Source organism: Hyaena hyaena, unplaced genomic scaffold (assembly GCF_003009895.1).
Source record: "Hyaena hyaena isolate Hyena2069 unplaced genomic scaffold, ASM300989v1 scaffold_3, whole genome shotgun sequence".
Taxonomy (NCBI): domain Eukaryota; kingdom Metazoa; phylum Chordata; class Mammalia; order Carnivora; family Hyaenidae; genus Hyaena; species Hyaena hyaena.
The window spans coordinates 5,415,737-5,442,988 of record NW_024080635.1 but is presented as its reverse complement, the minus strand read 5'-3'; the positions used below and the strand labels follow the sequence as shown (position 1 = coordinate 5,442,988).

Sequence of the window (27,252 nt, the reverse complement as noted above, 5' to 3'; positions counted from 1 at the left end):
GTTAGCAGGTGGTGACAGTGGTGAGGGCCTTCTGGGGACATTGACCAAAATACTGAGGTATTTAGAAGAAGCCTTTACTTCCAGCAAAAAGCTGAGCGAGATGCTAGCAGCCAGTCAGATGGGCTTATAAGGGGCTCCCAGTCCCCCTCAGAGCTTTCCTGCTCGTTCCCATTTCAGGCCTAGTCATTAGTAACTCCCTGCTCAGCCCTGGGGAGCCGCCTGCCCTAACCCCCTGCCTGCCCTCCTTCCCCACCAGTCCCGTGTGGTACCCTCCCGGCAGGTGTCCTGTCTAGATACCTTGCAGCAGTTTTAAATCGGGCCAAGGGCTCAGGTGCAAGAAGTCACACTGCCTTATTTTTGTTACGTCCACAGCGATTGATCTCTGGCCCCTCTTCCCTTCTGCACTGGCAGAAAGTTCAGTCTTGGTGGTTATTACGATACTTTCCTCCTCTTTGGGGTGACCCAGGGCCCCGAACACAGGCTGGGCTTTGCTCTTCAGTTGTTTGTGGGCCCTCTTTTTTTTGTTGTTGTTGTTTGTTTGTTTATTTATTTATTATTTAGAGACAACGTGCACACACGCGTGAGCAGGGGAGGGGCAGGAGAGAGAGAGAGAGAGAGAGAGAGAGAATCCCAAGCAGTCTCTGCACAAACTGAGATCATTACCTGAGCTGAAATCAAGTGTCATTCATTTAACTGACCGAGCACCCAGGGGCCCCTGGAATACCATCTCCTGTTCACCTGACACTCGCCTATGATTGGACTTTACTCCGCTTCCTGGAGGAACGCATAGCTTCGACTCTTTTCTAATACAAACTCCCAGCCCCAAGCACCAACAAGACTTATTCTAGTTTCCTTTCTCAGTCTCCCAGACACCCCATCTGTGATTCTCTACCCGTCACTTACACTATTCAGTAAACTCTGTTTTCACTTTCTCTGGCTTGCATTTGATTTCTCTCCCGCATGAAGTCAAGGACCCTCACGGCTGGTCCGGTGGGACCCTCCTCTGGGTTCTCAGACTCAGCCTGCGTGCATCAGACCTGATTGGAATCCTGATTTGAATGAACCAACTGCAAAAAAATATATATATATATAACGAGACACTCAGGAATTTAAATATTGACCAAGTATTTTATTTTTTATTTCATTATTTTGTGAGAAAAAGAATCCTCATCTTTTAGACTATTTATGGGCAAAAGAAGATGATCTGTGGAATTTGCTATAGAATAATCCAGTAGGTTAAGGTGGTGGTACCAATAAAGTAAGATTGGCCAGAGGTTCCTAACTGCTGTAACTGAAAGCTGAGGGTTTATGATGCTATCCTCTCTACTTCTGTTTCTGTTTGGCAATTTCAATAGTAGAAGAAGGTATTAGGCCCACCACTTCCCTTTCCCCAGGGTTTGATTCCTCCTCTGGGATTCTCAAGCCACTGAACAGGCTAAACTGCAGGCCGTTGGTTTCCCTCTTGAGAGCAGGGGTTGCCCTGGGTCCCTTTGGCCTCCTGGGGACATGGGTTCCCAGAATAAATGAATGGATGACTTAGTCTTGGCTTTCTTGTGGGAGGGCGTCTGGCGCTGCAGTTAGCAGCAGTTAAGTCCCTCTGCTGGCAAAGGCCAGCCATTTCATCCAGCTTTGTTTGTTCTGCTGGGGTGGAGCAACGTAAAACCTCTGTAAGTTGATGATGTTTGCTGTTGAGTGCGTTCCCTGGAGAATCCAGTTGCTGGCTGGACTGACAGGCAGGACAGGTGTGGCTTTCTACCTCTCAGAGTTCAAAGGCCTGGCTGGTGCATCTCCTTGGGCCGGCCCAGCTCACGCCCTGCTAGGCAAGGGAAGAAAAGCCAGAGGAGGCAGCGCCTTGGATGACTAGGCAAGCGGGGGAGCAGGACGGGAACTTCTGCTCAGGCCCATGGCCAAGAACATCTAGCTGGAAAGCCTGCAATATCAGCCACAGATCCTGGAGAGTCCCGCGGCTCCCGCGGCTCCTGTGGCATTAGCTCTAAACATGAGGCGAGTCCCAAAGATGAGACTGTTCAAGTTGCTGATTTTCTTGGCCCACTGGCGAGTCACCAGGGCCGAGCCCGGTAGGTGCTGCAAATGCCTTTGATGCCTTTGTTTTGTACTATGAACTCAATTCCTGGCTGCTGGCAACTGCTCACAGAAAGCTGAAAATGTTGCTAAAAATAGCAAGGCAGGAAGCTAAGGCAGGGAGGCGATGGGGGTGGGAATGGGCTGTTCTTTGAGCCTAAAGATTGGAAGTGGAGGCGAGAGCCGGCCAGGGGAGGGACGCTGGCTTGGCTAAGAGATGTGGGTACATAAGAGCCATCTGGTTGAGGTGGAAGGTGGCAGGCAGATTCATGATTTCATTCAGCAAACATTGGTTAAGGGCCTTTTGCATACCATGCACTGTTCTAGGAGCCAGAAATGGGAAAAAAGGAAAAGACACAAAGCCCCAGCCCTAGTGAAGCATTCCTTTGGCTGGGGAGAAACAGACCAGAAGGCACATGAACAAGTAAATGCATGGTCTTCCAGGAGATAATAAGTGTTCTGGAGAATAATAAAGCAGAATAAAGGGGGGGGTACTTACAAGTGGCCAAGTAGTGACATTTGGGTGGAGACTTGAGGCAGTGAGGGAGAGAGCCATATGGACATCTAGGAGAACATTCCAATAAGAGAGCACACAAAGCACACAGGCCCAGAGCCTGATGCTCAGGTGATGCATATGAGAACAAGCCCGGGGCCAGAGTGGCTGGAGCAGAGCAGGCGAGGTGAGTGGGAGAGATGAAATTGCGGCCATGGTGGGGGTGGGGAGGGCGCTGGGGGCTGGCGCCAGCTCACATATAAGCACGTAGACAATGTAACGACTCAGGGTGGAATGGGACATCATTAGAGGGTTTTGGGGGTGGGGGGTGACCTGACTCGTGTAAGTTTAAAAGGCCCCCTGGGCTGCGTGTTGAGAAGAGACCGCGGTGGGGTAAAGGCAGGGTCTCAGTGTGCATGAGACTTGCCTAGTTTTAGCACTCGAAGTTCGGTGACCTGGGCTCTCCCTCAGTCCCGGGCACGGGGGTGGGGGAGGGGGGTTGGTCACCCTGGTAAAAGAGAAGCAGCCAGACCCGTGGGGGGCTGTTGCCATCCTCCCGTGAGAGGAGATGGAGGCTCACTGGGGCGATAGAAGCAGGGGTGGGTGGAGAGGGTCTGATTCTGCACAAGACTTGCTGGCAGATGGTGGAGGTGACAGAAGGACCGTGGGGTGACTCCAAGATTTTTGTCTCAGCAGCTGTGAGGACCGAGTTGTCCCTGGCTGAGGTGCAGGAGGAGGGGGTGGCCTTTTGATTAGGGACGTGTCCCGTTGGGGGTGCCTGTTAAGGATTTCCATGCGGTGGAAGAGGAGTCTGGGCGGGCTGGACCTGGAATTTTCCTTAGGATCCTAGGTTGCCCTTTCCTGGAGTCCTTGGATGGGACCTTACAGGTGACCTGACACCCTTTCTGTAGCTGCAGAAACTGAGGCTGAAAGGCGGGGCTGCTGGCTCGGGGGAGCTCAGTTCTCCCAGGCTGGAGCCTCTAGGCGCTCCCCTGGTCAGTGCACATCCTCAGACACCGCCCAGGAGCAGCTGGGAACCCTGGCAAAGCGCTCTGCTGGCGCGGGTCGCATCCCAGAGGCCAGTGAGGAGGAGCACGGGGCCTGGAACAGGACCCCAGAGCAAGACGCCTGAGAGGGACTTGCTCCAAAACCTCTGACCCAAAGGAGGAAGTATGGCTGGGACGAGCCCTGACAGTGTGTCATTCCCTGTGAGGCCAGCCTGCCTGGGAGAGGTTGAGTGGCAGTCCTCCTTCAACCCTGGAGGAGGCCGACCCCAGGCCCCGCTGGGGCACTCCGGGCCCTGCCGGTCTGACTGGAGGGCGGGAATGGTTGAATCTCCCACTCTCTTGCTCTTTCACTTAAAAAAAAAAAATTTTTTTTTTAATGTTTATTTGAGAGAGAGCGAGCGAGCATGCGTGGGGGAGGGACAGAGAGAGAGGGAGACACAGAATCAGAAACAGGCTCCAGGCTCTGAGTGCTCAGCACAGAACCCAACGCGGGGCTCGAACTCATGGACTGAGAGATCATGACCTGAACTAAAGTCGGATGTTTAACCAACTGAGCCACCCAGGTGCCCTTCTTTCACTTTTAAGTATGCTTTCTTGGAAATCCAAATGCCGGTGGGCACCCCCCAGCCCAGAGTCCTAGCGGCTAAAAAGGATCTCCCGCCCCACAAAGACACGAAGATGTTCATTGCAGCATTGTTTATGGTAACAAAAAACGCTGACAGCAGTAACGGAATAGCTAAAGAGATTGTGGTAAAACCACCCTGCGGAAAAGTTTCAAGGCAACACAGCAAAACCGAGAACAATAGGGATATTTACTAGGTACTTATCATGTACCAGGCACTGCTGAAATTTTTGCATGATATCCGCAGGACAGCCTTGACAGGTAGGGATTACCAAGGTCACTGAGCCTCAGACGTTAAATGACTCATCCAAGGTTACCAAGTAACATTAGAGCCAAGAAGAACTAATATTTAGGAGGAGCCGGGCTGAAGCTAGTTGCTTGATTATCAGCTGTCCTTTCAAAACCCACTTGAAAAATCAAAGAAAAACCTCATTTGGGGGCGCCTGGGTGGCTCAGTCGGTTAAGCGTCCAACTTCGGCTCAGGTCATGATCTCACGGTTCGTGGGTTTGAGCCCCACGTCGGGCCCTGTGCTGCCAGCTCAGAGCCTGGAGCCTGTTTTGGATTCTGTATCTCCCTCTCTCTCTCACCCTCCCCTGTTCACGCTGTCTTTCTCAGAAATGAATAAAACATTAAAAAAAAAAAGAAAAAGAAAAACCTCATTTGGTTTTTATAGACCTTATAATGCAGGTACTATTCCCAATATACCCATTTCGCAGATGAGGAAAATAAGACTCAGAGGAGGCTCAACACTTGTCCAAGGTCGCACAGCTAGGAAGTGACATGACCAAGTCCATACTCAGTTGCCTTACACAGGATGACCTTGAAAGGGTCCTCTTGGAATGGTGAGCTGCATACGTACTATTTTTTTCTCTTTTCTTCAAACTTTCTGGAATGCATACATCTATACCTTAAAAAACAAAATTACATTTTATTTTCTTTTTTAAGTTTATTTATTTATTTTGAGAGACAGAGACAGCATGAATGGGGAGGGGGCAGAGAGAGAGAGGGAAACAGAGAATCCCAGGCAGGCTCTGCACTGCCAGAGCAGGACCAGCCCACAAAACTGTGAGATCATGACCTGAGCCGATTCCAAGAGTCACATGGTTAACCGACTGAGCCACCCAGCGTCCCCAAAATCAAATTTTAAAAGAATTCCACAGTACCTGGAGGTCTTTCCTGAAGTGCAGGAGAACTTTGAGACACCCAGTCAGAGAGCAATCATACCTGCTCTGTCTTGAACTGTGGGCTTTCTACTTCCACCTTCCTTAGCGAAGAGCTGGGGTGGGGTGCCTGCACGTGGCTCCATCTCCTCCTACGTAGCCCCCGTGCAGCATTGCGTCATCGTTCAGCTTCATATTTTAAAAAATAAATGGTAGAGAGACTCTTATTTTTATTTTATTTACTTTTTATTTTATTGTATTTTTTTTATTTCTAGGAGAGAGAGAGAGAGAGAGAGAGACAGCGTGAGCAGGGGAGGGTCAGAGAGAGAGGGAGTTACAGACTCTGAAACAGGCTCCAGGCTCTGAGTTGGCAGTCAGCACAGAGCCCAACGCGGGGCTCGAACCCACGAACCGCGAGATCATGACCTAAGCGAAAGTTGGACGCTTAACCGACTAAGCCACCCAGGCACCCCTACTTTTTATTTTAGAGACAGAGTGAGTGAGTGCGGAAGAGGGCCAAAGGGAGAGAGAAGGGGAGAGAGAGAATCGTAACCAGGCTCAGCACAGAGCCCCATGTGGGACTCGATCCCATGACCCTGGGATCATGACCTAAGCCGAAATCAAGAGTTGGATGCTTGACCGACTGAGCCACCCAGACACCCCTATCCTTCAGCTTCTAATTGCAGAGAAACAGTCTCTTTCAGTGTGGCTTAGCATAGTAGGAAAATAGTTCCCTCAAGAAGAAGGCTGGGGGGCTGTCCTGAAATGAGAGCAATCTATGTACTTAACACAAGAGGTCATAATATTGGATTTAACAAGGGAACCCTCTGTGTTTGGTGGGCCTCGGTTTACAGAGGAGGGATTATAACTGAAATATTTGGGGTTGATGCTTAGGGTCAAAAGCAAAGGTCTAAAACGGGACCACGATCATCTTGTCGTGTGGGTTATGCACAATAATAATAGCGTTAGAACCGGCAGGGCCTTCGGATAACCTTTGCACAATACTCTCACCTTACACCTGAGGAAACAGAGGTTCCAGAAGAGAAGAAAAACTGAGGCCTGGGGGGGCAGAGTGGCCCAGGGAATAAGCACAGGCTGGCTTGTCCGCCACGTGGCCAGGTGCTCCATGTGAGATCACTTCTTTCATCCACACACCTACCCCTTTACTACTGGCACTGTTATTCCCATTTTACAGATGAGGAGACTGAGGCTTGCCCGGGGAAATCTCTTGTTCAAGTTCCCATTGCAGTGTGGAGGAGCCAAGATTCAAAACAAGATTTCCCTGATTCCAAATTTCATGCCTGTCTTTTCAAATACAACCCACTGCCTTAAGCCAGAAGACCTGGGTCCTACTTTAACATCTTTGTGACCTTGAGCCTCCATTTCATGATCTAAAAAATAGGGATAAAGTAGAGGACAGATTAAATACGATAGTTAAGTGAGATCATGCACATACATTGAAATGTGCTGTGAAAGTTTAAGGGACCATTAAACAAAATATCCAAGGTGACACTGCTAGCGAGGGACAGAGCAAAGTGCATTGCTGATCATTTCTGTTCTGACACGATGTGAATCACAGATCTGCCACTAGCTAGCTCACTTTCCCCATCTGTAAAATGGTGCAATAATAGAATATATTTCATCATTTTGTCATGAGTAGAGTGCATGGGCAGAGGGCTTGGTACAGCGTCTGGCCTTCAGTAAGTGCTCAACAAATGGCAGGTGTCTGGGGCGCCTGGGTGGCTCAGTCAGTTAAGTGTCCAACTTTGGCTCAGGTCATGATCTCATGGTTCATGGGTTCGAGCCCCACGTCGGGCTCTGTGCTGACAGCTAGCTCAGAGCCTGGAGCCTGTTTCAGATTCTGTGTGTGTGTCTCTCTCTCTGACCCTCCCCTTCTCAGGTGCTCTCTCTCTCAGAAATAAATAAAAACATTAAAAAAAAAAATAAATGGCAGGTGTCTTCCTGTCTTCCTTTTCTTGTCTCCAACCATAAGTAGACTCACTTTTTGGCCAGTTTAAAGACCTTCTTAGGCTCTGGAATGATTTTTGTGCGTCTCCCCCCATCAGGAATCATAGTTAAAGGATCTCATGTTATAAATACTTTTAGTAAACTTCTGAATACATTATTGCTTTTGAAATGAATTCTTGATTTGGATGGCATCGATTTTCCCCTGAACTTTGGGGCCATTATTTTCTCTGGGTCTCAAACATTTCCATGGGCCCGACAAAGCGACCAGGCCCTGCGCCCTGAATCTGTTGTCCCCAGTGGACAGGGGGGCCTGGCGACCCCTTGGATGATGGTGAAGGAAGATCAGGGTCTTCTCTGCCGGGGGGTGGGGAGCAGAACTGAGTTCTCTAAATTAAGACTGGGGAGTGGATGGTGCCCACTGACCCTCTGCTGCAGGAGGGCCGTCCAGGAGGAGACGGGATCCGTCCTCACATTGTTCTGTCCTGTATCTGCAGAGGAGGGGAGCCTGGGGTGACAGGGGCAGGACGCAGCCACCGTCCCCTCATCCCTTCGCCCTCCCACGGGGCCAGGGGGACTTGCAGGAGCCCCCAGGGATCGCGTTCAGGGTACCTGCTGCTTTGCAATGCTGAGCGCCTTGGCATTACCTCCTGTTACCTCAATCAACCCTCACAATGACCCTAAGAGGTAGGGGGCACTCTTGTCCCCCTTTTACATATAAGGAAGCTGAGGCACTGAATTGCTCATGTTCACACAGCGTGTGGGCAGTGGAGCTGGACTTCCAACCCAGGTTTGTGCTCTCAGCCACTCACTCTAATTGATACCAAATGATTTCAATGATTAATAAATAATGACAGCTGAGATTGCTATACCTTTTCTTTTTGTTTTTTAGTGTGTGTTTTTTTGTTTTTGTTTTTGAGAGAGAGAGAGACCAGGAGCGAGAGAAGGGCAGAAAGGGAGAGAGAGAATCCCAAGCAGGCCTCACGCCCAGCACGGAGCCTGCTGCAGGGCGCGATCTCACAACCTTGGGATCATGACCTGAGTCTTCATCGAGAGTTGGACCCTTAACCAACTGAGCCATCCAGGCGTTTTAACTAGAGCTTAATTCCTCACAGTCTGTGCCTAATTCCATAGAAGCCTGCGGTTTCCACCCTTTATGGGCAACATATGTGTCTTATAAAAGCCATTTGTGTCCACATTGTGTCTCAGCTTTGGAGTCAGAGAGGGCTGGGTTTGAGCCTCAGTTTCCTCATCTGTGAAACGGGCGTAAGAATCCCACCTCACAGAATGGTTGCAAGGATGAAATGAGGTGAGCGTGTAAAGGGCACCTAGCTAGCTTTCTCTGAGTCTCGTTAGTCTCATCATCCTCCGCACAGCCTTGCTCACTGATTGGACATATATTCGGGCCTCTTCCACATCCCAGGCACTGTTCTAGGTGCTGAGGACACAGAGATGAACAGGACTGGCTGCACCTCCCGTGGAACGGCCAGAGTCGACAGGGAAGATGGAAGATAAGCAAGTCAACAAGATCATTTCATTACGTGCGAGCGCTCTGCGCTCTGAGGAAAATAAAACTGAGGAAGGGCCATGACTAGTGAGCAGATGGTGGGTGGGGGATGGAACTTGAGGAAAGGTCGTCAGGAAAGGCTTCTTTGAGGTGGTGAGCTTCGGGCTGAGGCCTGAATGAGGAGGAGAAAGCAGCCATGGGAGCAATGCCCTGGGGAAGATTGGGGAAGGCACCAGAGGGAAGAGGGGCAGAGAGTCCAGAAAGAGGCCCTGTGAGGCGAATGAGTGGGGTGAGTTGGTTGGTGTGAGGTCCGTGTGATCTGCTTCCACAGTGAAGACCCCAGGGCCCGAGGAGGTGGAGCCCCCTCGCTCTACGCCATTCCTTCCACTGTCCTGGTCTCTCCTGGGGCCAGGTCTCTGTGCACACACATTTTCTCACATATACACACACACACACACACACACACACATACACACACAGGTCACTGGGAATGCCAGGGAGGCTGGAAGGAGTTTCAGTTCTACACTCTGACTAGACCGGAGCTTGTGGAAAGGGAGCTTGTGGGAAGAGAGAAACCAACAGCTGACGCGCGAGCCTGTCAGCAGACGAGGAGTTTCTGAAGTGAAGCAACTTTCACTGAGGTCTTTGAGGGGTGACACCAAAGGGGCAGAAAGCAGATGCAACCCCCTTTCAGTGTCTGGGCAGGGGCTCAGGCAAAAGCCCGCCAACTCTGCCCATTTACGAGTTGAAACGGGGCAGGTCGTTTCTTTCGTCTGGCTTGGGATTTTGTCTCTGTTGGAGTGATTTCACGTGCAGTCATCACAACCTGTGTGACAAGTTTAAATTCCCCCCACTAGAAACGAAGACTCTCAGTTTGGGTAAAAAATAAACATGCAGGGGTGCCTGGGTGGCTCGGTCGGTTGAGCGCCCGACTTCGGCTCAGGTCATGATCTCACAGTTCGTGGGTTCGAGCCCCGCGTCGGGTTCTGTGCTGATAGCCAGCTCAGAGCCTGGAGCCTGCTTCAGATTCTGTGTCTCCCTCTCTCTCTGACCCTCCCCTGCTCACGCTGTCTCTCCTTCTCTCAGAGATAAATAAAACATAAAAAAATAAATAAAATAAACATGCAGGCAGAGACTGTTTAGAGAAAGATGGATCTAAAGTAAAAAGGCGCTGGTTTTACCCTGTTCGCAATCACATCTTCCTGGGAGAGAATCAAGGGACACAGGACTTCCACCATTTACCCTGTGATCCTAGGCAGGTTGACCTCTGAGCCTTAGTATCCTTATCTGCAAAATGGGAATGATGATCAATACAGGTGACCCTTGAACAACACAAGTGCGAACTCCGTAGGTCCACTCGCATACAGATTTTTTGATAAATACAGTATTTTCTCTTCCTTGTGATTTTCTTAATAACACTTTCTCCTCTAGCTTACTTTATTGTACAAATGCAGTATATCATATATATACCACACAAAATAAGTGTTGATAAACTATGTTATCAGTAAGACTTCTGGTCAACAGTAGGCTATTGGTAGTTAAGTTTTGGGGGAGTCATAAGTTATGCACAGATTTTTGACTGAGTGAGGTTCACCTGCACTGTCTAAGGGTCAACTGTACCTCCAAGGCTCTGGTTCATTGTGTAATGACCTTGGGAAGGATCAAGATTTAATCAGCCATTTGCACCTTAGTATAAATAAGCTTTGGATCCTTTCCTGGGACCAGGTTTAGATAAGGAAAGGTGAGGAGAAGTCATGGAGAGAGGATCAGGGCCTGGACTTGACCTTTGGACCTCTCCTAGAGCCACACTGAATGCCCTGTGGCTTGGGAGGTGCCCTGGCCATCCAACCCTGAAAGCAGCAGAAGCTGCGGCCCCCAGGCTTCCTGGGCTGGGGGTGGGGCAGGGGGTATGGCTGTTGGCATTATAGCAACACAGGAAATGGAGGAAGAAGTGACAGCAATGGTGGAGGGTGAGGAAATCCCAGGCGTCACCTTGTCTTAGCCAAAACATAGGATTTAGGGCTGAGACCAAACCTGCCCTATAAGTGTCCTTGAAACTACTTATCCAGCGGGCTGTGCTGGGTACAAATGACAAATCTGTGTAGCTTGTTTTCTTTGTTGGGCTTCCTTTCTCTCCATCACATCAAGAGATTTTATTTTTTAAGACTTTATTTTTAAGTAATCTCTGTACCCAACACGGGACTCACAACCCCAAGATCAAGAGTCCCACTCTCTACTGACCGAGCCAGCCAGGCTCCCCTCACCCCAAGAGATTTTTGACATTTTAGACATCCTTAGTTGGACACCAAGACCACGTTTCAGTGGACCACATCAGGGCCCACTTCCACCTGCATCCAGAGCCACCAAGTACACACACAAGAAATTCAGCCCCATCTGAGGTTACATTCCTTCTTTTCTTGCCCAGCCCCATTCCGTTCCATCTTTACAGACATCCCCAGGCTTTTGCAAATTAGCAAGATCTTGCAGCGCAATTGGTGTGTAAACCTTCTCCTGGGTCAGACTTCTGTATGCATTTCTCTGGAGCGTGAGTAGATCCGGCTCTAGTTCTGGGCTCAGAAAGGTGAAGAAACTCATCCCAGGTCACCCAGCTTTTATGTGGCTCCAGAGCCTGAGTGCTTATCCATAACACTCCCCAAACTTTGCTTTTTTTAAAAAAAATATTTTTAGTTATTTTTGAAAGAGAGACAGAGCATAAGCAGGGGAGGGGCAGAGAGAGAGAGAGGGAGACACAGGATCTGAAGCAGGCTCCAGGCTCTGAGCTGTCAGCACAGAGCCCCATGTGGGACTTGAGCCGTGAGATCATGACCTGAGCCGAAGTCGGATGCTCAACCGCCTAAGCCTACCCAAACTTTGCTTTAAAACAAGCACTCTAGGGGCACCTGGGTGGCTTAGTCGGTTAAGCGTCCTACTTTCGCTTGGGTCCTGATCTCACGGTTCATGGGCTCGAGCCCCGCGTTGGGCTCTGTGCTGACTGCCAGCTCAGAGCCTGGAGCCTATTTCAGAGTCTGTGTCTCCCTCTCTCTCTGACCCTCCCCTGCTCACGCTGTCTCTCTCTCTCTCCTAGAAATAAAAAATAATAATAATAATAAAAAAATAAAAAAAAAATAAGACAAGCACTCTGGTTAGAACTCCCAAAGGATTCTTTGAAGGTCACGAAGCCCAATCCTTCATACTGCTGCTGGGTCCCCTGAGGTGGGGAGACAGAGAGGGTCAAAGGTCACAGGTCAGGGACAGAGCCAAGCTTTTTCTCTGCTCCTCTCAGTGCCTCCCTGGACAAAGTCAGACCTGTGGCTCTTTTTTGCCGAACCCTGGCTTCAGAGGAAATGTCATTTCACATTTACAACTTGCTCTCCCAGCCCAGGATTCCCTGGGCTTCTCTCCCCTCCGGGTTCAGTGTGGGACCGGCACTGAAAAGGTCTTCTGTCCTCTGCAGGGAAGTTCTGGCACATCTCGGACCTGCACCTTGACCCTGACTACAAGGTATCTGAAGACCCCCTCCAGGTGTGCCCATCAGCTGGCTCCCAGCCGGTGCCCAATGCAGGCCCCTGGGGTGACTACCTCTGCGACTCGCCCTGGGTCCTCATCAACTCCTCCATCTACGCCATGAAGGAGATCGAGCCCAAGCCAGACTTCATCCTCTGGACCGGGTGAGAGCAGTCACAAAAGCTGCCCTTCCCTGCCGGCCTGGCACCTCTCTCACACTAGCTCCCTTAGTCTTCTCACCAGCCCTGATTCAGAGAGCATGAACCTAAAGCTCAAAGTTACGTAACTTGCTCCAGGGACTGTTGGCCTGGCGGATCCCAAAGTCTGTGCCCTTGACCCTGTGTCTCCCAGCCTTAGCAGAATGCAGAACGCAGCTCTCTCTGAGGCTGGGGACAGTCATGGCACATTTGGGTATGTGGACAGCTACTGGATTTTTTAAAAAAAATTTCAATTGAGAGAGAGAGAGAGGGAGAACGTATGTGTGCGAGTAGGGGACAGGGACAGAAGGGGAGAGGGAGAGAGAATCCCAAGCAGGCTCCACACTCAGCTCAGAGGGCTGAGGCTCGATCCTACAACCCTGGGATCACGACTGGAGCCCATAACAAGAGTTGGATGCTCAACTGACTGAGCCACTCAGGCGCCCCCTGGGATTCCTGGATTTTAAGTCATGTGGATGAACACTGGGGCCACTCCCACCAGTGTTTGGGGACTCCAAGCCCTCAAGACCCAAATGCAGGGAGGGAAGAAGGTAGAGGTGAGGGGGGAGCAAAAGGCAAGCTGAGGGCAAAGCACAAGGTAACACCCAGGAGCCCTACTCCCGCCCCCAGGTGGCATGTGTGTGACATTCCTCAGGCACTCCTGGCTGTCCAAGAAGGAAGGAAAGAGAAAGGGAAAAAAAAGTGATTAACTGATATAGTTCACAGCCATGCAGGACATGGGTCTCCATCAGTTTGCAACTGTCTTAATGATTTATTTTGTTTCTTTGTTTTTTAGTTTTAAAAAAATCTTTAATGTTTATTTATTTTTGAGAGAGAGAGACAGACAGACAGAGTGTGAGCAGGGGAGGGGCAGAGAGAGAGGGAGACACAGACTCGGAAGCAGGCTCCAGGCTCTGAGCTGTCAACACAGAGCCCGACACAGGGCTCGAACCCACAAACCGTGAATTTGTGACCTGAGCTGAAGTTGGACGCTTAACTGACTGAGTCACCCAGGCGCCCTTGTCTTAATGATTTGTAAGAAAAAAAAGCAGTCTTATCGATAACCAGACCCCCCTGCCCCCAGAAACCTATAACTCGATTTCCTGGAGCCCTAACATCACCCTGTCCTCCATGGGATAGAAAATCTTACATAACCAGTCGCTCCTCACAACCCCAGTGCAGCTCTTTTTGCCCACAGGTCCTGTCCCTGTACTATAATAGCCACCCTTCTTGCACCGAAGATGTCTTAAGAATTCTTTCTTGGCCATGGGCTCCAAATCCCGCTACTTCAAGCCACGTCAGAGAGGCTGGAAGTGGTCTGGCATGGGGACCGAGTGTCCTCGCTGCCCTGGCCCCAGAGGGTTCTCACTGGTCAGAGCCCTGTTCTGCCCGGCGATAGCTTGTGGGGTGATTTCTGCTCAGCCAGACTCCATTTCTGCTCCTCATCCAAGGATGCTGCTGTGAGTCCTCCAGCTTCCCTTAGCACTGGCTGTCCCTGTCACTCGAGGTCCACCCTTCACTCACTGGCTCCTTTCTCCCTCCCTTGGTAGGTCAGCCTGTCTTGTGTTCAGCCCGGGGTAGACACTGCGGTGCTGAGATGATAGAGACCTGGATGATAGAGACTAGAGACTAGGAGCTCAGGGTCTTTGGGTGACACAGACAAGCCCACTGAACCATGTACCCCAGCAAGGAGCGAGGGTCACTGGGGGATGTGGGAGCTTCACAGGGCACCTGACTCTATCAGGCAGGATTGGGGGGCCTCCTCACAGGAAGTGGTAACCAGGGAGCTGGTGAAGAAGGCTGGCAGGAGCTCTGACTTCCTGCTGCCTCTTTCAGCCTCAATGGATACTTCTACAGGGCAGGATCAAACCCGTGATGCCCCCAGCTGTCCTTCAGTGTGGCCTGGGAGTGACCAGGAATGACCCCTGGATGGACCCTGTGGTTGGCAGGGGGAGGGGCAAAGCTAGACACTTAAGAAATGTGTCAGCGCCGGGAAGCCTGGGTGGCTCCGTTGGTTAAGTGTCCAACTCTTCATAGCGGCTCCGGTGGCGATCTTGGTGGTCGTGAGATCAAGCCCCAGGTCAGGTCCACGCGCTGGGGATTCTCTCTCCCTTTCTCCCTGCCCCTCCCCTGCTTGTGTGCTGTCTCTCTCTCAAAATAAATAAATAAACTTAAAAAGAAAAAAGAAAGAAATGTGGCAGTGTATCAGCGCAGTCCCGGGCAGCTCAGGAATCAATCTAGGAAGGGAGTGAGCTTTAAGCCATGACCTTGAACTCTTGCTCCCAAGAAGGATCTTGCTCCCAGAGGGAGCCTCTGCTCCGAATTCTCCGAATAGGAGCTGTGGGAGGGACATATAACATTCTGACAGACATGACCTCTCTGGGAAAGATGATAGCTTTGGGAAATTCATGATCCTTTAACAGAAACATGATGTTTCTAGGAAACCTCTGGGACCTTTTATAATTCGATTTCTAAAAGTTTGACTTCTCTGGGTGAGTTGCCATCCCTTAGGGGTAACCTCTAAAAACTAGAAGTGTTTTCTTTTCTTTCCTTTTTTTTTTTTTTTTTAATGTTTATTTATTTTTGAGAGGGGGAAAGACAGAACATGAGTGGGAGAAGGGCAGAGAGAGAGGGAGACACAGAATCCAAAGCAGGCTCCAGGCTCCAAGCTGTCAGCACAGAGCCCGACGCGGGGCCTAAACTCATGAACCCTGAGATCATGACCTGAGGTGAGGCTGGAGGCTTAACCGACTGAGCCACCTAGGTGCCCCAAGAAACTGGAAGTGTTTTCTAAAATAGAGAATTTGATCCTTCAAACTAGGGGGGAGTAAAAAAGGAACTTTGTTCTGATGTCTCCGGACCCCTGGCCTGTCCCTGGGGAGAACAGGGCAAATAGGCTCCTCTTGCAGCCCTAAGGAGGGTGTCAGAGACGCAGCAGGGTGTAGTGAGGGTGAGCGTAGACCCCGGAGCCAGTCTGACTAAATTCAGACCCTGGCATACCACTTTCCAGTTCTATACACTTGGGCAGAATTCTCCAGCTTTCTGTGCCTTGTTTCTTTATCTGTCAAATAGGATTAACAACAGAACTCACGTTGTAGGATTCTCAGTGGAAAACAAACGGGGATGTGGGGGAAACACACAGAAAGCGCTGGCACGGAGCGAGCCAGGGCAACAGCAGCAGCACTAGTACTTAAGCTACTGGACTTCCCCAGGAACATCTGGCCGGTGGCTGCCTCACCCTGTCAGGTCCAGCAGGGGTCCGTCCTCAGGCTTTAGATTGTGGGGGCTCCTCCCCATCCCCTAACCTGCCTTTCCCCGTTCTCCTCCCCTGCTTCCTGGCCTTGCTGTGTATTTCTAACTTGGATCCAGGAATTTAGGTCGGCCGAACGAGGGACAGAATGGTCCTGGGGCAGGTCCCGGATCTGCCGTAGAGTAGATTTGAACCCTCAACTCTGAAGCCAGCTCCAAACTCCTGAGAACCCTTTAGGGAACAGAGCAGGACTCAGAGATGACTTTTCCACCCCAAGCTCCCTGGGGACCCGCAGGTGGGACTGGAGCTCTCAAGCTTTCCTCTTTAATAATTACAACCGAGCAGCTACTAGTCTACATTTTATTTTGTTTTGTATTTATTTTTTTTTAGGAGAAAGGAAAAGAAGGGTGCCTGGGTGGCTCAGTAGGTTGAGTGTCTGGCTCTTGATTTCGGCTCAGGTCATGATTCCAGGGTTGTGGGATGGAGCCCCATGCTGGGCCCTGCACTGAACGTGGAGCCTGCTTGGGATTCTCTGTCTCCCTCTCTCTCTGTTCCTTCTTTGCTTGCGTGCACATGCATACTCTTTCTCTCTAAAAATAAAACAAACGTTTAAAAAAAACCCCAAAGCAGAAGTTTTAAAAAAAAAAGAGAGAGAAAGGAAAAGTGTTTTGAGTCCAAGTTAAGAGAGTTGCCCAGGAAACTCTTCACAAGGTAGAAAGTGGTCCCATTAGTCTACATTCTTTATATGTATGTGTGTGTGTGTGTGTGTGTGTGTGTGTGTGTGTTATTTGTTTTATATATTTTTTATATATATATATATACATATATATATATATTTTCCCCTTTAATAAAGTCTCATGAAGATCTAGGAGTAGGTGTCATTATTTTCCCTATTTTACAGATGACATAACAAAGGCTCAGAGAGGTTTAGCAATCAGCCCAGGAACCCACAGCAGGTCAATGGCAGAGCCCAAGTTTGAGCTCCATCTTGCTGGACTCCCAGCCCCAGCCTGGCCCTTCCTGCTCAGGGGATGTCTGAGGGCTAATTCCATAGCCTCTGTCCTCACGGCTGAGCTGTCCCTTCCTTTGCTTGCTCCCCCGCCTGAGCTGCCCACACCAACTGGCTCCGTGGTGTTTTGCAGTGATGACACACCTCACGTACCCAACGAGAAGCTGGGAGAGGCGGCCGTGGTGGGAATTGTGGACCGCCTGACCAGGCTCATCAGAGAGGTCTTTCCAGGTAAGACTCGGCCATTGGCCCCCCTGAAGCATTTCCTGAGCCCCAGGCAGTGTCCGGCACGGTGGGACCGCAATAGCAGCAAGATGTGGAGGAACGACCCTCCACTGTGGGCAACGCTGGCTGCCGGGCACGTCCCGGGCCGGGCCCTTCACAGTGATTGACCGTTTCTTCCCTTCCAACAATGCTGCGGACAATGGGAGACATCACAGGGTGATGAGGTGGGTGGGTTCCAGCTACGGGGCCGTTCTTGGGTCGCCAGGGCTTTCAGAGCCCAGCAGGGCAGGCAGAGCTGTGTGTGATGACTCAGCCGACCCACGGGACGTGATGAGGAGAATAGGATCTGCGTGCCCCACCTAATGGCCCCTGAAAGTGTTTTTAAGCAAGTTGTGCCAAACACAAGGGCCCGGGGGCTGAATCAGGCTCTCAGGCCGCCCAGCGGGGGACCCTGAGAGCAGCCCACTAGTCCCCACACCCCTCCTTCGGGTTCAGCTGCATCCTCTGAAGGTCTTAGTCACGGATCCCCAGGACCCAGATAAGGCCTAATGATGATACAAAGAAATAATAGCAGCGGCAGTGACTACATGTATCTAGACATTGAGTGCTAAGTGTCAGGCACTGTTCTAAGAATATTATACGCGTTAGCCCCTTGCCGGTAACTCTGGAGGGAAGTGCGATTACTGCTTCAGTTTTGCTGGTGAGAAATGCGAGTCTCGGAGTCAAACTGGTCAAGGTCATGTGGCAAGGGTGAAGATGCAAACCCAGCTTTGAGCGCCACTCTTATCCACCACTGCCACTGCCACCCCAGGAGGGGCCCTGCGTGGCTGTCACCATCCCACATCTGTCCTCCAGGCAACCTCCTTTCTGCCACCTTCTGCCCTCGACGTAAATCATTTTATGCAGAGCTGTCTTGTTGTCTGGATGTACAGATGAGGAAGGAACCTGTGGCTCAAAGCTAGTCAGTTCCTAGAGAGGGATTCAAACTCTTCCAACTCTGAGCACTCTTTCCTCTGTTCCACATGGGCTTCTGGAATAAAAGTGAAATAGTGGATAAGAAAATGCTTTGTAAGTGTGAGTTAACATACAAATGTAAATCAGAAGATCCTCTAGTTTATAACACACGTGGACTTTATTCAATTTCCTAATATTCAAGATGCCATCAACTCTAAGGTGCATCATATTTTATGTATTGCTAAGAAAAAAATGTTGTTAATTAAAGTTGCTTTCTCAACGGCCTCAATAAGTCACACTACCTGTAGAGATGTTAGAATAGAACACTTATTTAAAAAATTTTTTTAACGCTTTATTTCTGAGAGAGAGAGAGAGAGAGAGAGAGAGAGCAAGCAAGCAGGGGAGGGTCAGAGAGAGAGAGAGAGGGAGACACAGAATCTGAAATAGACTCCAGGCTCTGAGCTGTCAGCACAGAGCCTGATGCGGGGCTTGAACCCATGAGCCGAAGCCGGATGCCCAACTGGTGAGGCACCCAGGTGCCCCAGAATAGAACATATTAGAAGAGTTCAAATGAGACTATCTTTTTATTTCTATTTTAGAGAGAGAGTGTGTGAGCAAGGGAGAGGGGCTGAGAGAGAGAGAGAGAGAGAGAGAGAGAGAGAGAATCTTAAGCAGGCTCCATGCTCAGTGTGGATGGTGGGCTCAATCCCATGACCCTCAGATCAAGACCTAAGCCACAATCAAGAGTCAGATGCTTAACCGATTGAGCCACCCAGGTGCCCTGAGACATTATCTTATTTGAGAATTATAGCAACACAGGTCAAGCAAACACTCTCCGTGTTATCAATAAATAAGTCGAAGCACAGAGAAGTCAAGCCAGTTGCTGGAGAGCAGAAAGGGACTGCAACTCTGGATTTTGGATCCACATTGTGTCACGTGTTCCTCCTGCTGCGTGCCACCTGTGTTCCCCATCAGTCACTGTGAACGCCAGCCCCTCTTCTCCGGCATGGCTGCCTGGTGAACGCAGGTGTGCTAGGCAAACAGATGCTGGTCCCAGTTCAGTCTCTGCCAGTTCCCACTGGGCAACGCCTTGAAGACTCAATGATGGTGCCTTCCCAGAAGGTTGTTGTGAGGATTAAGTCAAGTCACTCATTTAATGAGTCAACAAATATTTATTGAGCATCTTATACTTCCTGTGAGTGAGATACCTTTCTAGGGGGTAGGGAACTTGGCCAGGCCGTGCCCTTAAGCTTGTGCTTGTAAGAAGCTTCTAACAGCGCCTGGCACAAAGAAGCAGCAAAGAAAGGGAAAGAGTCCCTCCCTTCTCATCTGTTCTTGGAATTCCAGGGATTTGTGTTTTTTTAACTTTTTTTTTTTTTTTTTTTTTTTGGTGAGAGAGCCCAAGAAAGCGTGAGTAAGGGAGGAGCAGAGAGAGAGGGAAAGAGAGAAACTTAAGCAGGCTCCACACCCAGTGCAGAGCCTGACTTGGGCCTCCATCTCATGACCATGAGACCATGATCTGAAACCGAAATCAAGAGTCGGATGGTCAACTGACTGAGCCACCCACGTGCCTGTGAAATGGATTCTTAAAGGCTGATGGTATTTGTGTTAAAGAGGTGAGGTTTTTCCAGGCAGGTACAGTAAGGGCTTCTGCCTTTGCAAACAATTTCTGATGGGAATTTTACAACTTCCTCCTTCAGCAGAGCTTAGCACTTCCAGATCTTATAGACTCTACAGTGCAAAAAGTTTGTGAAAATATCTCCCCGGGGCACCCGCGTGGCTCAGTTGGTTGATGTCTGACTTCGGCTTAAGTGGTGATCTCCCAGTTGGTGCGTTCAAGCCCTGCTTCAGATTCTGTGTCTCTCTCTCTCTCTATGCCCTGCACCCCCCCTGACCCCCGCTTGCACTTTGTCTCTCTCTCAAAAATAAATAAACATTTTAAAAAAATATCTCCCCACGTGGGAACTGGAGGCTCCAGCCTCCCTCATTGGTTCAAGATCAGTCCCTGGGGAGCACCAAGCTCATATAAGGACAAACCTCCCCTGAGCCCGGAATTTTTGTTTATTGCCAAACTTGTTTTTAATGTTTATTTATTCTTTTTAAAAAAAACCTTTTTCGTGGGGTGCCTGGGTGGCTCAGTCAGTTAAACGTCCAACTTCGGCTCAGCTCATGATCTCACTGGTTTGTGGGTTCGAGCCCCGCATCGGGCTCTGTGCTGACAGCTAGCTCAGAGCCTGGAGCCTGCTTCGGATTCTGTATCTTCCTCTCTCTGACCCTTCCCTGCTCACACTGTCTGTCTGTCTCTCTCTCAGAAATAAATAAAACAGTAAAAGAAATTTAAAAAAATTTAAAAAACCACTTTTTTTTTTTTTTAAAGTCATAGCTTATTTGATTTTTTTTTTAATGTTTTTTTTTTTTTTTTATTTCTAGGAGAGAGAGAGAGCGTGAGCAGGGGAGGGTCAGAGAGAGAGGGAGACACAGACTCTGAAACAGGCTCCAGGCTCCGAGCTGGCAGTCAGCACAGAGCCCGACGCGGGGCCCGAACCCACGAACCGCGAGATCATGACCCAAGCGAAAGTCGGACACTTAACCGACTAAGCCACCCAGGTGCCCCAAAACCACTTTTTTCTTAATGTTTATTTATTTTTGAGAGAGAGAGAGAGACAAAGAGAAGCAGAGAGACAGAGTACAAGCGTGAGAGGGGCAGAGAGAGAGAGAGAGAGAGAGAGAGAGAGAGAGAGAGAGAGAGATACACAGAACCGGAAGCAGGATCTAGCTCAGAGCCTGATGACTGTGGGGCTGGAACTCAACAGCCGTGAAATCATAACCTGAGCCACAGTCAGATGCTTATCCAACTGAGCCACCCAGGCGTCCCATGTTTACTGTCAAGCTTTTATTGAGCAACTACTACTTGCCAGACACATAAGTAAAATAAAAGCGAGAAGAGGCTACTCCTGAGGAGGAAATAAGTCTGATGGGCTCCTTCCCCATAGGAGTCATTCACAAGCCACTTCCTTCCCTGGGCCCCGCCCCCACCCTCTTGAACATTTCCACAGCAAGTGGCTCTTCCCTTTTTTGTGACAGCCTCCACACCTCTAATTACTCAATACCTGTCAACCCCACTGCACTGCAAGGCCCCTGGGACAGGGACTGGGTGCCTGATTCCTGGATCTACACATAGGCACACATGAGATGCTCAATAAACACCTGTTGAATCACCAATGAGTGAAACTCCTAAGGCCCCCCCGAGTGAACCCAGACCCTTTTTCCCTAACAGTCAGTGGACCTGGAATTGACAAGAACAAGGAGCACAAAATTACCAAGGGGCTGATAATGGATGTGAAGATTATTTAGATCTTCTAACTTTCTTCTTCTCGTTCTCTGACACTTCCTTCCGACCAGGGAACTTTCTGCTGGGAACAGAGTTAGGAACAGGGATCAGAGAACTCACTGCTCTTCCTTCCCAGGTCTGAGCAATGTTCAGCCAGATTCTCTTGCACGTGGTTTTCTGCTTATCTCTGTACTTTCCTTTTGTGCTACGGCTTTTCTCCATTAGTGCTGGCAGACTGAAAATTACTAACTCCACCGAGTGCTTTCACATAAGTATGTTTATATTTCTCTTTTTCCTCCCAGACACTAAAGTCTACGCTGCTTTGGGGAATCATGACTTTCACCCCAAAAACCAGCTCCCCGCAGGAAGCAACAGCATCTATGATCAGGTAGCAGAGCTGTGGACACCATGGCTCAGTAACGAATCCATCGCTCTCTTCAAAGAAGGTACCAGCACCATCTGCAACTATAAGCCCTTACTTGTATGCCCAGGTCTGATGGAATTTTGTCTTCACAACAACCCCATGAAATAGGTACTGATTTTATCCCCATTTTACAGATAAGGAGACAGAGGCTTGAAGATGTCGAGTTACTTAGCCAAGATCAGCCAGCTTAGAGATGGCCGACTCCAGTGCCCATGCTTTCAACCCCACGACACCAATGAGGCTCATAAATGAATGTTTGTTGAGGATATACTGGGTGCCAGGCACTACTCTCAGCACATTCCAAGACTCCTCACAAAAACCCTAGAAAGGGGCAGGGACCTCCCATTGAGGCAAGGTTTCCTATCCTTGGTACTATTGACACCTTGGGCCAGATAATCCTTTTTTTTAAAAAATTTTTAATGTTTTTATTTATTTCTGAGAGAGAGAGAGAGACAGTGTGAGCAGGGGAGGGTCAGAGAGAGAGGGAGACACAGAATCTGAAGCAGGCTCCAGGCTCTGAGCTGTCAGCACAGAGCCCAATGTGGGGCCCGAACCCACAAACTGTGAAATCATGACCTGAGCTGAAGTCGGATGCTTAACCGACTGAGCCACCCAGGCTCCCCAGGCCAGATAATCCTTTGTGGGGGCCGTCCTGTGTGTTGTAGGGTATATAGCAGCACCCGTGGCCTCTAACCACCGGATACCAGTAACACCCTCCATTGTGGTAACCAAAAATGTCTCCATACCTGCCAAACGCTCCCTAGGGGACAAAATCAGTGGCCGAGAGCCACTGATCCAGAGACACAGCCAGCCCAAGGTGACCCCGGCTGACTCCCTTCCCTGTCCTCAGTCTCAAATGGTGAAACCCAACCAGAAGCCCATTGATTCAGTCCACAGAGATCAGCTTCTGGGACAGAGAGTTGAGTGAACGGGACTGACGTGGATCTGGAGGGACAAGTCCATCTTACTGTTATTCACATTATAGAGAGGAGGAAACCGAAGCACAGAGAGGCGAAGTAAAAATCTTCTCAAGCTGCACAGCTACTAAGCGCCAGAGCCAGGACTTGAACCTAGGCTGGGTGCCTTCAGAGCCTCCGGTTTTACTCACCATGCCCCTCCTATGGGAAAGATGGGACGGAGGGACGCTAGGGCAGGAGAAGGTGGGCATGGAGGGGAAGGCACAGACGTCCCTTCAGATTCTCTCTGGCTGGGACGTCTTAGGTGCCTTCTATTCTGAGAAGCTGCCTGGACTGAGTGGGGCTGGGCGAGTCGTGGTCCTCAACACCAACCTGTACTATAGCAACAACGAGCAAACAGCTGGCATGGTCGACCCCGCCCGGCAGTTCCAGTGGCTGGAAGATGTGCTGACCAATGCATCCCGAGCTAAGGAAATGGTAACGGCTCCTGCCTCCACCTCTCTGGGGTCACTTCCTGGAAATGAGTCTCTCACCTCCGCGCAAACTCACCCACCCACTCAAGATGCCCAGCTCACAGAGGGTCCTTCATCAGCCTGGTACGGGAGGCAGCTTTTTCCATCCTCACAACGGCCTGTGAAAAAGAGAAGGGTATTCTAGGGGCCACCTGGGTGGTTCAGTTGGCTAAGCGTCTGTCTCTCTCTCTCTCTCTCTCTTTTAATGTTTATTTATTTTTGAGAGAGGGAGACACAGAATGCGAGCAGGGAAGGGGCAGAGAGAATCCCAAGCAGGCTCCAGGCTCTGAGCTGTCAGTACAGAGACCAACGTGGGGCTCGAACTCATGAACCTCGAGATCATGAGCTGAGCTGAAGTCTGATGCTTAACTGACTGAGCCACCCAGGCGCCCCAGGCATCTGAGTCTTGATTTTGGCTTAGGTCATGATCTCATGGCTTGTGGGATCGAGCCCCTCATCGGGCTCTGCGCTGACAGGGTAGCGCCTGCTTGGGATTCTCTCTCTCTACCTCTCACTCTGCCCCTCCCTGGCTTCCACTCTGTGTCTCTGTCTCCCTCAAAATACACAAATAAAACAACATAAAAGGGTACTCCAGGTGGCAGGCTTAGCAAAGGCAAAGGCACACAGCGGAAAACACCTGGTGAAGTCTTCGCTGGGTACTCAGAGTACCGGAACCTGCTTTGGGGGGGGGGGGGTACCTTTGATCCTGTCTGCTTGCCTTTTGGGAGGGGGGCAGGTGTGAGGGGTCAAGGAGGGCATCCTTGAGCCCCTCCTGGGTACCCGCTTCCGCGCAGGTGTACATTATTGGCCACGTGCCCCCAGGGTTCTTTGAGAAGACGCGGAACAAAGCTTGGTTCCGGGAGGGCTTCAATGAGGAGTACCTGAAGGTGGTCCGGAAGCACCACCGCGTCATCGCGGGGCAGTTCTTCGGGCACCACCACACCGACAGCTTCCGGATGTTTTATGATGACTCAGGTACGCGACGTGGAGTGCAAGTGCCAGCCCAGCCCCCTCCTCCTCTTGCCAGCCTCTCTCAGTCTCGCTGTCTCTCTCTCCCGAAAGGTGCCCCCATCAGTGTCATGTTCCTTACACCGGGGGTCACCCCATGGAAAACCACCTTACCTGGAGTGGTCAACGGGGCCAACAATCCAGGCATCCGGGTGTTTGAATATGACCGAGCCACACTGAGCCTGCAGGTCAGAAGCCCTGCCTGGGTGTGTCGGGGCCAATGGAGGAGGGTGGGGAGGACCTGAACGTACCGCTGCCTTGCCTAACTCCTTCCAGGTAATCCATCCTCTTCTAGGGCTCAGGCTCAGAACCCCTGAGCCACCTCCAAACCCTGCAACCAAGGCAGGTCAACTTTTTGTCCCCAAATCTCCCTTCACCCTAGATCTCAGTCTTCCTACGTGGCCTCCCTGCCTCTCGCCTGCCCTGCTGTAGCTCATCTGCTCCATACTACAGAAGGAGCTAATGTTTTTAAAAGTACTTCTTGTCTCTCTCCTGCTCAAAAACCTTCAATGGCTCCCCAGTGCCCGTAAGAGAATAAGCTGGATCTCCTTGGCCCGGTATTCAAGGCTTCTCACAGTTGTGACCTCATGCCCATTGCCCGCCTCATGCCTGTACCAACTAGGTCCCAGCCAAAGCGGGCCCTTAACTCATCAAGCAACCCCTCATCTCCTTGGGTTGTGCTTGTGATTGTTGAAACAGCGAAGAAATATTATTCCTTAATTTATGCAACCACATGTACCGTGTTCCCCGGCTCCCAGGCCCTGAGCTCAGGAGATAACATGAACGAAGTCACTGCTCTCCTAGAGCTGACATTCTCGCAGGAGACACACAACAGAGAAATCAGGAAAGTTAAGTGAGGCTTGGAGAGAAGTGCTAAGGAGAAAACAGAGCGAGGAGGCCAGTGTGCCCGTGGTCGGGTGGGTATCCATGCTGTGAGGCAGGTGAGGCAGGGAAGTATCACGGAAAGGGTGACATGAATTCTGAGTAAATTGAGGGAGGGAGCCACGTGATCATCTGGGGAAGGCGAGGAAAGAGCAAGTTCAGAGGCCGGCGGTGGGAGTGTGCTTGGTATAAGGGAAGAGCAGGGAGGTCTGTGGCTGCAGAGGGCGGCACAAAGGGAGAGTGGTCAGATCCCGTCAGCCACGAGTGGCGCTCCGGATGTGAAGCGCTTGGAGCAGAAGAACTAAATATACTGACTTATAATTTTACCAAATCACCATGTCTGCTATTCAGAGAACAGGCTGTAAAGGGCAAGGGCAGAAATAGCGGTGGGGTGGGGGAGGGGGGTGGAGATCAGTTAGGAGGTGACAACAATAATCACGGAGAGGTGACGGTGGCGGGGGCCAGGGTGTGGCAGTGGGGCGGTGAGATGCCCCAGATGCTGAAGGCAGAGAAGACATGGTTTGCTGGTGGACTGGATGACAGTGTGAGAGACAGGAGTCAAGGCTGTGGCCTCAGCATCTGGAAGGGTGAAGCCATCCTTCACTGAGATGGGATCGGTGCAGGAGGAACAGGCTTGGGACCTGTTAACTTTGGGAGGTCTACCTGCTATCCAAGCGAAGGTGCCCAGGGAAGAGGCAGCAGGGTATTCAAGGAGGGAGCCCAGGAAGAGGTGGCTATAGAGATTTAATCTGGTTGTCGAGAGAGGACATTTAGAAGCAGGGGCTGGATGAGACAACTTAGGTCCTTGATTCTAGAGCAAATGTGTATGGAAAAGAGGTGAGGACTTTCAAGAGTATGGCCTGTTATCCACGTGGGCACTCAGAGGGCCTCAGCAGAGGAATCAGAGGCTGGTTCCTCGTCCTCCCACCCCCAACACGCTCTACAGGGAAGCAGTCAGACAGGCCTGAGTTTTCTACCACTCATGAGATTTTTTTACCTCTTTGGCCTCCCTTCATCTGTAAAATGGGAGTAACAGTACCTCCCAGAGTTTGGAGAGGACCAAATGAAATTCTGTAATGTGCCTAGGGGGCAGTTACCATCCATTCATAGCAGCTCCTCTTACCCCACTTCTAGTGACCTGAGGCAGGTCCACACATTTCAATGGAAAGCATTGGACAGCTAAACCTTGCCAGATTCTAGTTCTGAAGACGCACTGGAGACCTAGGGGCCGTGGGTGTATCCCAAGCCCTCCGGCAGCCACAGTCCCGTAACCTCTTCAACCAGGCACTCCATCCCACTTTTTAAAGTTGCTTTTTATCCATTAATTCTGTAAATGTTTACCAAGCCTCTCTGCGTACCTGGACAGAAAATGCATAGGCCCCAGGGTTACACCCTGGATTCCAAACCTGCCTCTGCCACTAAACACCTGTAGGAGCCACCCTGGCCAAATGAATTCTCTTTAGGACTCCGTTTCCTCATCTGCGAAATGGGGTAGTAAGTGCAGTTACCTCATCAGCATGCCATGCATCCTGGGTAAGTAGGAAATGCTCAGTAACAGCAGGTGCTGTATAGTTACAAAGAATCCGGGGGCAAATGCAAGGTGTGGGATTGGGGGTGGAGGCTGACGGATGCTCGAGGCCTACCCTCCTCACGCTCTCTCTCCAGGACATGGTGACCTACTTCGTGAACCTGAGCCGGGCGAACGAAAAGGGGACCCCGCTCTGGGAGCTTGAGTACCGGCTGACCGAGGCCTACCGGGTGCCCGACGCAGGCGCCCGCTCCATGCACGCGGCGTTGGGCCGCATCGCCAGCGACCCCGGCATGCTGCAGCGCTACTACGTCTACAACTCGGTCAGCTACGACCGCGAGCCCTGCGACCCGGCCTGCCGCGCCGAGCACGTGTGCGCGCTGCGCGAGGTGGCCTTCGACGCGTACGCCGCCTGCCTGCGCGCCCCCGGCGTCGCGCCCGCGCCCCGGCTCGCGCTGCTGCTCGCGGCGCTGCTGGGCCTGCGCGCGCTGCTTGCGCCGTGACCTCGGGAGCCCGCCGGCCGCCCGCCTGGCTCGCGGGTCCCGGGGGAGCACGCGGCCGCACCTGTCGGGCGGCCGCAGAGTGAACTGGGGGCAGCGGGGTCAGGGAATGAAGCTCCAAAGCCTCCCGCGCAACCCGCCCCCCCGGCACATTTTTCATCCAAAAAACAGTGC

General features: G+C 50.9%; 1 protein-coding gene across 1 annotated transcript; it reads left to right on the top strand.

Annotated features, from left to right (window-relative positions):
- The first annotated feature begins 1,876 nt into the window (after positions 1–1,876).
- On the top strand, positions 1,877–27,081 carry SMPDL3B (sphingomyelin phosphodiesterase acid like 3B). The gene is made up of 8 exons (XM_039233323.1): positions 1,877–2,078; positions 12,292–12,505; positions 16,931–17,028; positions 21,610–21,753; positions 22,953–23,125; positions 23,955–24,135; positions 24,223–24,356; positions 26,716–27,081. The coding sequence occupies exons 1-8, from the start codon at positions 2,000–2,002 to the stop codon at positions 27,079–27,081; spliced, it is 1,389 nt and encodes a 462-aa protein (XP_039089254.1). The 5' UTR covers positions 1,877–1,999.
- Positions 27,082–27,252: the final 171 nt, after the last annotated feature.

Excerpts from the sequence above, each read along its gene's own strand:
- SMPDL3B (XM_039233323.1), top strand. The coding sequence starts at position 2,000 with ATGAGGCGAGTCCCAAAGATGAGACTGTTCAAGTTGCTGATTTTCTTG. Across the intron at positions 2,079-12,291 it reads AGTCACCAGGGCCGAGCCCG|GGAAGTTCTGGCACATCTCG; the intron begins GTAGGTGCTGCA and ends TGTCCTCTGCAG. Across the intron at positions 23,126-23,954 it reads CATCCCGAGCTAAGGAAATG|GTGTACATTATTGGCCACGT; the intron begins GTAACGGCTCCT and ends GCTTCCGCGCAG.